This window comes from Pleurodeles waltl, chromosome 11, assembly GCF_031143425.1.
Source record: "Pleurodeles waltl isolate 20211129_DDA chromosome 11, aPleWal1.hap1.20221129, whole genome shotgun sequence".
Taxonomy (NCBI): domain Eukaryota; kingdom Metazoa; phylum Chordata; class Amphibia; order Caudata; family Salamandridae; genus Pleurodeles; species Pleurodeles waltl.
In genome coordinates this window covers 1,004,927,389-1,004,938,822 of record NC_090450.1, presented here as the reverse complement: position 1 = coordinate 1,004,938,822, position 11,434 = coordinate 1,004,927,389, and the positions used below count along the sequence as shown (strand labels likewise).

Here is an 11,434-nt window from a genome sequence, read left to right as displayed (position 1 = left end):
TCTGCAATTCTACTTTTGAAACTCTTTCATTCTTGTTGACCTAGTGAACTAAGTTGTGGCCAACTGTTGTAGACTTAATCATCTTTGAAAAACCAGCTGGAAAAAGCTTTCAGTTAAAACTATAAAATACTACTGTTGTGCTGAGTGATGACGGGCTTCCCTGTGGCCATGTTTGTGAAAAACATTGTTTGGATTTTGAGCTGACAGCACTTAAAGATAACTAATCTTTGTGGAAGAAATGGCTTAGAAGACTACTAAAGGGAAACCCATTGCAAGATGAATTTAGGGATTTGACCAGGGAAGGATCTTAACCTGTGTGCTTGAACTAGTGATTGAAAGAAGTGTAATAGATATGCCTAGTGAGAGGTAGGATGAATGCAAACACCTTTTGAGGAACCAGAGCCTTGGTGTTTGAAGTAGTGATTGAAAGAAGTGTAAAAGATCTGTGAAGCAATGTGATGGAAGGATGAATGCACATATCTGTAGACAGGCTCGAGTAGTTGAAGCAACTGAGTTTGAAAACCATAAGGTGATGGATATCTGCAGAAAGTTCCTTTCTTTGTCAATTATGTGCTAAATAGTAACTCATACAGGTGTCCACAGCAAGGACACAAGAAGACTATCTACAAAATAGCAAATCATTTATTTATATAAAATATTTTTACACATAAACTGTACACATGCACACACTCGTACAACACTTTACTAGAAATGGAGGCCGGTGATTATCCCTTGAGTCCATAAATCTTGCACACAGTATTTACACTTTTGTACATGTGGTCATTGAGGAAACAACAAGGAAAGTTTTCATTGCAACCTTCCTGAACTTACAAAAGAAGGCATACTGAGAATTATCTAGAAACAGTAAAAATAACATACAAATGGACAGAAATTACAAAATAGACAACTGTTTGCCAGCAGCTTGTACGTTTCCTTTTGAATCCAGTGGTGAGTAGTTTGAGAAAACATTTGCTTCTTTGTGTGTTGGGGTGGAAGGGAGTCATCCTATTCCAACTTAGTTTGCAAGATCCACCAGCCTGTTTTGACTTTTTACGTCTGAAACCATCAACATTGGGAACAGGTATGCAACAGACTTTCATAACACAAGAAGTTTAGGGAAGATTTCGACTGGTTTGGCAGTTTGAAATACTAATGCTTTTTCACAGTTGAACAGAACATGAATTTTCTGACATTAAAGGTTACGTATTTTTGGGGGTGCCTCACAGCCCCACTTCGGTATTACTTTTGAATTTGACATGAAATAAAACCAGTGGCACATTACTGGGATCTTCCTTGAGGAAAAAGACCTTTGAATTCACACAGTACATACAGGTATACACTGTACATTTATAGAACAGTACAAATCATTGTGCATTAATAAGGCAAAACATCAAGGTGGAATAAACGAGGACTTTCACAACATCCTTATGAAGGAGAGATATCGCAGGTGTCAAGAAGAAGCTTCAAGGAGACTTTTTGGCAAGAGAAAGCTCCTCCCTCCCTTGCTTCACGAGGTTCCATACAGCAGCAGTGCATGAGTGGGTGGAAGCTGGAGGCATCAAACGAACCAGCTGTCCATCCTGGACTCAAGTCCTGCCTCCCCATCCAACAATCTGTTCCAGCAGGTCACAAGTGGGCTTGCAAGGAGTGCTGCAAACCCATGAAAGCCCTGGTTTGGTTTGTAAAATAAAACATGTTTGCAGCTCTGCGCATAGCCCAAATGTTGGTGGCTCATTTCACGGCTCCCAGTTTCTTCAGAAGTTTTTTGCCTTTGGAAAGAAGCCCTTTCTTCTTCGAGGCCATCTCCCTGCCTCGTACAGGACTGCCTGGTCCCAGGGATGGTGTGGGTGGTGCTGCATGGAGGTGTACAGTGGGGGACGCCGCTCTCCTTGCACCTGTGTTCTCAGAAGGAACCTATTGGGTAAAGGGTTATTGGTAGAAATATGTTAATTACTTCTGTCGCCCTGCTTACCACCAAAAGTATATTCAACAGTCTGCCTTCAACCGTGAAAATTAAAAACACATTTCCTCATATTTAATGAGGACAGAGGTGAACAACATACAGAAAATAAGTTGCATAAACTTTTGAATATATGCCTTGTAGGAGGCTGGACCAGCTTATGGTGTACACCTATGTGTGGCACCCAATATTGAGTCCAGGCAACCCTTAATGATAGTGATTAGGTGTCCAGATAGCAGAAGCTTTCTAGGGGTAGCTCAGGAAAGCAGCTAAAGCTAATTAATCCAGGAGGCATGTAAAGCACTTGCAGTCCCACAGTAGCCAGACAGTAATTCACGCACGAGAAAGAACCACACAAGTGTTGCACAAATAAAGGATATTTTATTTTATTACAGCACTACAGCTAAACTGACAATGGTATATCTCCTCTTGGAGATATTACACACAATATATGCACAAAATAACCATCAGAAACATACACAGCCCTGGGGGAGGGTCAAACCATATACTTAAAAAGTGGAATGTTAAATGGAGATTCCAGCCAAGGTAAGTATGGTAGTTAGATAGGGGCAGTTAGGAACACCAGAGATAAGTACAGTAAGTGACCCCAGGAACCAGGAGTAAGTTACCCACTCAGTTGTCCCTTAGAATAAGACAGAGAGTAGTGGTTGGAGTTTGTGGAATTCAGGACCCTTCCCCAGTGGACCCCGAAGAAACCAACAGGCAAGAGGATGGATGGAGAATGCCTGTAGCCCAGAATAATCAGAAGACAGGAGTACCTACACCAGGGACCCGGATGCAGAGGGGAGAAGGTACCCTTGAATACTGGATGCATTAGATTGTCCACCTGCAGTCAGGACCCATGGACCAGGCCTGTGGAACCCAGGGACAGATTCTAAACGTGGAGGACCGGAAAGGGAAGGAAGTGGACAGAGTCCAGCACCCTTGGAGGTGCCCAGGTGGAGCAGGTGGCCACGCCCACTCTCCTGAAGATGAAGTTCCTGCAAGTCAGTGTAGGAGGAAGTTCAGCTTCAGGGTCCCAGAGCTGTAGAAGATCCCAGGAGTCATCTACGAGCTGTCCCTTGATGGTCCCTGGATTTCAGGAGTGTTCGTGACCAGCCAGGTCCCCAACAAGCACTGGAAAATGCAAACAGGAGTTGCAGAAGTTTGCAGAGTTTTTGTGACCAGCAAGGTCCAGGAGACTATCCAGGAGGAGTCGTCTCAGCTGGCCCTCAGCACACAGGAAGGCCAACAGAAGTTGATGGAGCACCCACAAGTGACCCACACGCGATGGACACAGGGAGTCAGAAGAAGGCCTTTCCAGCTCAGCAAACCGAAGTTCCACGTCGCAGGAGTTGCAGGACAGGAGCTGATATTCAGTTTGCAGAGTGCTGGAGGCAGGGGCTTCCCGGAGGAAGAGTCAACAAGCCTTGGCAAGTGCAACAGTTGCAGTGCACAGGGGTGCCAGTCTAGTGGCAGGAGCAAGGGCCACAGTCTCCCAACTTGGATAGAAGACAATGACCCAGAGGATGTCACCTACTCCCCAACTGTGTTGCAGGATTTTCAGATGTCCCTGGACAGCAGACCCCCACCAGTGGGTCGATGTTGTCTTAAGGTGCCTGCAGATGGAAGGGAGTGACTCCTTCAATCCAAGGGAGATTCCTTTGTGTTTCCTGGTGCAGACAGAGTCCTTGTGACCCCAGGAGGATGCAGAGATTTGGATTTGCAGAATTCTAGCCGGAGAAACAATGTTGCAATGTGAGCCTTCCCACCAGAAGCAGACTTGTTTGGTTCCAATGAAGACCAGAAGTGCTTCCATAGCCCAGGATCAGAAGATGTCTTGCAGAGAATTCCTTGTAGAGGAATCTCAGGACCCACCCGTGAGAGGGCCCTTAAGTAAACCTAAAACGGGGTTGGTCACTCTTTGCAGTGACCCACCTATTAGAGGGGCTCAGGGACATCATCTGCCTGACCTGACCTGACCTGTCAGATGCTCCCAAGGGCCTCTGCACATCTTATTTTTAAGATGGCAGTGTCAAGTGACCACCTGGCAGAGCTCTGTGCACCTCCCTGGGGGAGGAGCTGGACAAGGGGATAGTCAGTACCCTGTCCTTTGTGTAGTTTCACACCAGAGTGGGAATCGGGGGATCCTGAACTGGTGCAAACTGGATTACGCATGTAGGGCAACAAATGTGCCCTTCAAAGCAGTCTGGTGGCACTCAGAAGCCACCCCACCCCTTAGACACTAAGGCCCATATTTATACTTTTTTTGCGCTGCATTTGCATCATTTTTTTATGCAAAAGCGCCACAAACTTACAAAATAAAATTGTATTTTGTAAGTTTGCGCCGATTTTGCGTTAAAAAGTGGCACAAATGTGGCGCTATAAAAGTATAAATATGAGCCTAAACCCTCAGTGAGAGGTTGTCACACCTCTCTCTTGTAGGAAATCTTTTGTTCTGCTCCTCCAGCCTGAGCCTAACTCACCAGCAGGAGGGCAGAACAGTGTCTGCGATCAGCAGCAGCGCGGGCTGGCAGCTGGACCCCTTAAGGCTGCACCAGCAGAACTGGGGGATCCTCTAAGGAAATCCCTGGAGTACGTGGTATCTGGCAGCTATCAGTGTAATTGCATGATTCCAACATGTTTGATACCAAACGTGCCTAGGTTCAGAGTAGCCATTATGTAGCTGGAACACTTGTGTTGATCAGTGTCCACTACATACCTCAAGATGGCTTTCCCGCACTTACTGAGTCCAGGAATTGGCCTGGGGTCTGTAGGGATATCTTGCTCTTGCAGGGCAACCCTCACACCTAGAGACATGCACCCTGCCCTTAGGCTGAAGCCTATTAGAAGGGTGACTTATAATGTCTAAGTGCAGTGGTCAAGTTTGGCAGTGAAAGTGTGCATGCACCTTTAGTGGCAACCTGTGGACTTCCTAACCCCCAGAGACTGGAATTTGTAAGTGTTGTACTTACCTGCAAAACGATCTAACATTTCTTCCGCCCCTGGAACTGTTTCTGAAAATTGCACGGTCAACTTTTAAAACAGATAATTGCCAATATTTCAAAAACTGTGTAACTTATCAATGTCAAACAAAGTGCTATTGATACATGTGTGAAATACAAAACTATTGAAGTACTTACCTGCAATTTGAACCTTGTGGTTCTGAAAACAAATAAAGAAAATATATTTTTGCTGTATAAAAACCATTGGTCTGGAGTTAAGTCATTGAGTGTGTGCTTCTTCTATTGACTCTTTTGCACTACCCTCTGATAAGCCTAACTGCTCAACCACACTACCACAAAAGAGAGCATTAGTATTATCTACTGTAGCCTCTGTTACGCCTCTGGGGAATCCCTGGACTCTGTGCACACTATATCTCATTTTGATTTAGTGTATATACAGAGCCAGCTTCCTACATTGGTGGATCAGCGGTGGGGTCTACGACTTTGCATTTACTGGACTACTCCGCCAATACCTGATCACACGAGTAAATTCCAAAATTGCCTTTAGAAAACAAAAAATTTAGATAAATATGCCAGGTTTTAAAAATCAAAGTCCTGCTAGGGCCTTGGTTAAGTCCTCTTAGCATTTCTTTTTAAGATTTAAAAAGTTATCGTCCGTTAGGAAGTAGTTTTTAGTTTCTAAAAAGTAATCCCAACTTTTAATAACATAATGAGCAGCTCAGAGGAGATGGTTGTGCAACTCAACCTCACCCCTTACCTCCATCCAGGGATGGCAGAGTTAAGGTCCCTCTATAAGCTGAAAAAGATTAGAACAGGTTCCAACCCTACAAAGGTCAAGCTCCAGGAGCTCTTGGCAGAGTATACAAGGGAACACCCTGCTGAGGAGGAAGAACTCCACTCAGACAAGGAAGATGTTAGCAATGAGGAAGATGACCTCCCCCCTCCTCACCTAACTAGGGAGACCAGGGTTCTAAGCTCCCTGTCTCCAGAGATAGTACTCGAAGGATCTAGATCTTCCACAGGGGAGTTCAGCTCCTCTGGGAACATCGAGGGCATCCTCAATAAAGAGGACATCCTTTTTGCAAGAATGGCCAAAAGATTAGCTTTGGACCAACAACTCCTCGCTGTAGAACAGGAGAGAGCAGAAATGGGCTTAACACCCATTAATGGCGGCAGCAATATATATAGGGCCAGAGAGAATACTGACTTCCTGAAAATTCTCAAGGGATTGTCTCAAAATATGAAGAAGGTGATGATATCACCAAGTGGTTCACAGCCTTTGAGAGGACTTGTACAACCAGAAAGTTTAACATATGTCACTGACGAACTCTCCTTTGGTAACTGTTTACTGGTAAGTGTAGGGATAGTCTACTCACACTCACAGGTGCAGATTGTAGGAGGATGGCCTGGTTTGTAGAGGGTACCAAAGGTACTTTCACCTAATACCACATCCACGTATCGCTTATTAGTGAAATGTAGTCAGTGTCTAGAAGCCAGGCTCTCTAGGAGTAGTGTGGACGAGCAGCCAAGGCCTAACTAGGAGACATGCAAAGCTCATGCAATACCACTGTAGTCACACAGTACTCACACACACGAAAGAAAATACTGACTGTTACAAAAATAAAGGTACCTTATTTTGGTAACACAAATGCCAAAAATACCATAGAGACTATACTCTCTTAGGAAGTAATACACAAATTATATACACTAGTATGCAGAAATAGCTGTAAACACAGAAAACAGTGCAAATAGTGAAAATCACAATACTTAGAAATTGGCCTAGGGGGAACACAAACCATATACCAAGAAAGTGGAATGCGGAAGTTTGTTTCCCACCTAGGCAAGTGTAGTGTGTAGAGGGGCGCTGGGCGTATTAGAAAACACCAAAGTTAAGTAATAGAACCCACCCCAGAGCCCAGGAAAGCAGGAGTAAATCACAGTAACTTTCCTAGAACACACAACGTGAGAAAGAAGATTATTTAAGAACCAGAAGAGACTGCAAGACACCAAGGATGGATTCCTGGACCTGAAGACCTGTAGAAGAAGGGACCAAGTCCAAGAAGCACAGAAGAGTCCAGGGAGAACAGGAGCCCCTGTTAACCTGGATGAAGGTGCAAAAAGGAGAACCAATAGTGAAGAACAGTCAGAACTGCACCCAAGAAGACGGATGGGGGTTCCTGGTTGTTGCAGATGATGTCCCACTCCGGATGGATGATTGCAGTGTGATTTATGTCACTGGATTCCGCCAACAAGCCTTGGAACAAGCAAAGTTCGCGGTTAGTGGAAAATGGCGCTGTCCACGACCAAGAAGGACCAGGTGGACTCTACCCAGAAGGGGGAGCCACAAGGGGCTCTCAGCAACGCAGAGCCCTCAGAAGGCTATGCAGCACGCACAGAAGTCCCACAGCACGGGGACAAAGAAGGTGCAAAAGGAGGCCCACGCAGGACCACACAAAGGGATTCCACGCCACCGGAGAACCACTGAAGAAGCTGTGTGTCACAGAATTAAGTGCTGGAGGCCGGAGCTGCACTGTGCATGAAGAACTTCGTGGAAGGATGCCCTCAGAAGGCTATGCAGGACGCACAGAAGTCCCACAGCACGGGGACAAAGAAGGTGCAAAAGGAGGCCCACGCAGGACTACACAAAGGGATTCCACGCCGCCGGAGAACCACTCAAGAAGCTGTGCGTCACAGAATAAAGTGCTGGAGGCCGGAGCTGCACTGTGCATGAAGAACTTCGTGGAAGGATGCCAACAAGCCTTGGCAACTGCAAAACACGCAGTGCACAGGGGTACTGTCTTGTTTGGGGAGGCAAGCTCTTACCTCCACCAAAGTTGGATGTCGGGACCACTACAGTCCACCACACATGTTGCTGGATCCACACACTTCATCTGATAGTTGCAGATCCCTTACTGTAGGAAAATGCCTCTCATGGCATGGTTAACCCCTAACTTTTTGCCTTTTGTTGATGCTAGTACTGATTGAAAGTGTGCTGGGATCCTGCTAACCAGGCCCCAGCACCAGTGTTCTTTCCCTAAAACTATACCTTTGTCTCCACAATTGGCACAGCCTTGGCACACAGATAAGCCTCTTGTAAATGGTACCCCTGATACCAAGGGCCCTTTGACCAGAGAAGGTCTCTAGGGGCTGCAGCATATATTGTGCCACCAAGGGGACCCCTCACTCAGCACATGCACCCTGTCTCACAGCTTTTATGGGCTGGTGGGGAGAAAATTACTAAGTCGACATGGCACTCCCCTCAGGGTGGCTGGCCTTACAGCCCTAAGGCAGGGTGCACTATACCACAGGTGAGGGCATAGTTGCATGAGCACTGTGCCCCTACAGTGTCTAAGTTAAATCTTAGACATTGTAAGTGCAGGGTAGCCATAAAGAGTACATGGTCTGGGAGTCTGTCAATTACTAACTCCACAGTTCCATAATGGCTACACTGAATTCTGTGAAGTTTGGTATCAAACTTCTCAGCACAATAATTCCACACTGATGCCAGTGTGAGATTTATTGAAAAATGCACACAGGGGGCATCTCTAACCAATCAGACTCCCAGTGTTAGGCTGACCATTTCCTGCCAGCCTGCCACAATCAGATGGGTTTCTGGCTACATGGGGTGAGTGCCTTTGTCACTCTGTGGCCAGGAACAAAGCCTGCACTGTGTGGAAGCCCTTCTCATCTTCCCCTGCAGGAACTGTAACACCTGGCGGTGAGCCTCGAAGGCTCATGCCTGTTGTTACGGCTCCCCAGGGAATTCCAGCTAGTGGAGATGCCCGCCCCTCCAGCCACTGCCCCCACTTTTAGCGGCAAGGCTGGAGGAGATAATGAGGAAAACAAGGAGGAGTCACCCACCAGTCAGGACAGCCCCTAAGGTGCCCTGTGCAGCTGAGGTGACCCATGCCTTTAGAAATCCTCCACCTTGAGTTTGTAGGATTCCCCCAATAGGAATAGGGATGTGCCCCCCTCCCCTCACAGAGGAGGCACAAAGAGGGTGTAGCCACCCTAAAGGACAGTAGCCATTGGCTACTGCCCCCAGACCTAAACACACCCCTAAATTTAGTATTTAGGGGCGACCCTGATCCCAGGATATCCGATACCTGCAGCCTACAACAGGAAGGACTGCTGACCTGAAAGCCCTGCAGAGACGACGGAGATGACAACTGACTTGGCCCCAGCCCTACCAGCCTGTCTCCAGACTCAAAGAACCTGAACAGCGATGCATCCAACAGGGACCAGCTACCTCAGAGGATGGCCTGAACCCGAAAGACCAATAAACTCCTGAGAACAGTGGCACTGTTCAAAAACTGCAACAACTTTGCAACTTTAAAACAACTTTCAAAGAACTCTCGCTTCCCGACGGAAGCGTGAGACTTCTCACTCTGCACCCAACGCCCCTAGCTTTAGTTCAGGAAAACCAACACCACAGAGAGGACTCCCAGGCGACTACGACGACATGAGTACACTGAGTCGACCCCCCCGCACCGCCACAGCAATGCATGCAGAGAGGATCCAGAGGCTTCACCTGATCGCGACTGCCTGGTAACAAGGAACCCGACGCCTGGACCAAGCACTGCACCCGCAGCCCCCAGGACCGAGAGGAACCACCTTCCAGTGCAGGAGTGACCAGCAAGCGGGCCTCTTCCTAGCCCAGTCAGTGGCTGGCCCGAGAAGCCCCCCTGTACCCTGCCTGCATGGCCTAAGTGACCCCCGGGTCCCTTCATTACAAACCCAAAACCTACTTTGCCTTCTGCACCTGGCCGCTGAGGGTGTGTTTTGTGGGCTTGTGTGTGTGTGTCCCTGCCAGTGCTCTACAAAAACCCCTGGTCTACTCCCCGGGGATGCAGGTACTTACCGGCTAACAGACTGGAACCCGAGCACTCCTGTTCTTCATAGGGGCATATGTGTTTTGGGCCCTCCTTTGACCTCTGCGCCTGACCGGCCCTGTGTTGCTGGTGCTGTGGCTTTGGGGTTGCCTTGAACCCACAACGGTGGGCTGCCTATGCCCAGGAGACTGAACTTGTAAGTGCTTTACTTACCGGAGAAACCTAACCAAACTTACCTCCCCCAGGAACTGTTGATTTTTGCACTGTATCCACTTCTAAAATAGCTTATTGCCATTTTAACTAAAACTGTGTGTACTACTGTTTTAAATCAAAGTTCTATACTTACCTGTGTAAAGTACCTTGCATTTGATGTATTTACTTCAAATCTTGAACCTTGTGGTTCCAAAATAAATTAAGAAAATATATTTTTCTAAATAAAAACTATTGGCCTGGAGTTAAGTCTTTGAGTGTGTGTTCCTCATTTATTGCCTGTGTGTGTGTACAAAAAATGCTTAACACTACCCTCTGATAAGCCTACTGCTTGACCTCACTACCACAAAATAGAACATTAGAATTATCTAATTTTGCCACTATCAACCTCTAAGGGGAACCTTTGGACTCTGTGCACACTATCTCTCACTTTGAGATAGTATATACAGCGCCAACTTCCTACAAGCGGCAACAGTTGATGGTTTATGACCTCCCTTCTGAAGTCTGTGATGTCATAATGGCAGCCAGGTGTGTCTCTACTAAGTCAATTTACTCCTGCCGATGGAAACGTTTTGTACAGCGAGGTCTATTGATCCTTTCTTTTTCTCTCTCTAATGTGTTTATTCTATCTCTTGCACAACAAGGTTCCTCCTTAGGGACCCTTAAGGGCTATCTTGCTGCCTTATCAGCTTTTCTCCGATTGCCCGATCAACCATCTTTGTTTTTTAAGTCTCCTATAGTACAAAGATTTTTGAAATGGCTTGTGCATTTGTTTCCACCTGTGCCTTTTGTCATGCCCCAGTGGGATCTTAATCTTGTTCTTACCTTCCTAATGTGTGCATAACTGCCCTCTCCGGCTGCTCACCATTAAAACAACCTTTTTGGTGGCAATTACATCTGCCAGGAGAGTGAGTGAGCTGCAGGCTTTATCTTCAAAACCACTGTATCTCATGATATATCCTGACAAGGTAGTATTAAGAACTTGTGCCTCTTTTCTCCCCAAGGTGGTGACCCCTTTCCATCTGGGTCAAAATATCACCCTGCCCACCTTCTTTGCGCCACCACATCCCTCTAAGGAAGAGGAGCGTCTCCATCAGCTGGACCCAAAAGGAGCATTATCGTTCTGCCTTGACCGCACAAGAGAGTTCCGGGTGGACGACCAACTCTTTGTGGGATACGTTGGTGCAAAGAAGGGTCGGGCAGTACAGAAACGGTCCATTTCACGCTGGGTCGTTCTCTGTGTAAAGATCTGCTATCTTTTGGCCAAAAAGCAGCCTCCTGAGGGCTTGCGGGCTCACTCTACCTGAGGGAAAGTGGCTACCACTGCGTTAGCTCGTGGTGTGCCCGTGCTGGACATACGTCAGGCCGCAACATGAGCTTCCTTCTACACGTTTGCAAGACACTACTGCCTGGATAGCCATGTGAGAAGGGAGGGGCATTTTGCTCGCTCAGTCCTGCAGGACTTC

General features: G+C 46.9%; 1 protein-coding gene across 2 annotated transcripts in view; it reads right to left on the bottom strand.

The window, feature by feature from the left end:
• Positions 1–622: 622 nt before the first annotated feature.
• The window catches only part of RIMBP2 (RIMS binding protein 2), a 1,257,287-nt gene continuing 1,246,475 nt past the window's right edge, over positions 623–11,434 (bottom strand). For both annotated transcript variants that reach the window (XM_069215362.1, XM_069215363.1), the window contains one exon: positions 623–1,914. In XM_069215362.1, the coding sequence (XP_069071463.1) occupies positions 1,732–1,914 (183 nt within the window). In that variant the 3' untranslated portion in view covers positions 623–1,731. The remainder of the gene's footprint in view (positions 1,915–11,434) is intronic.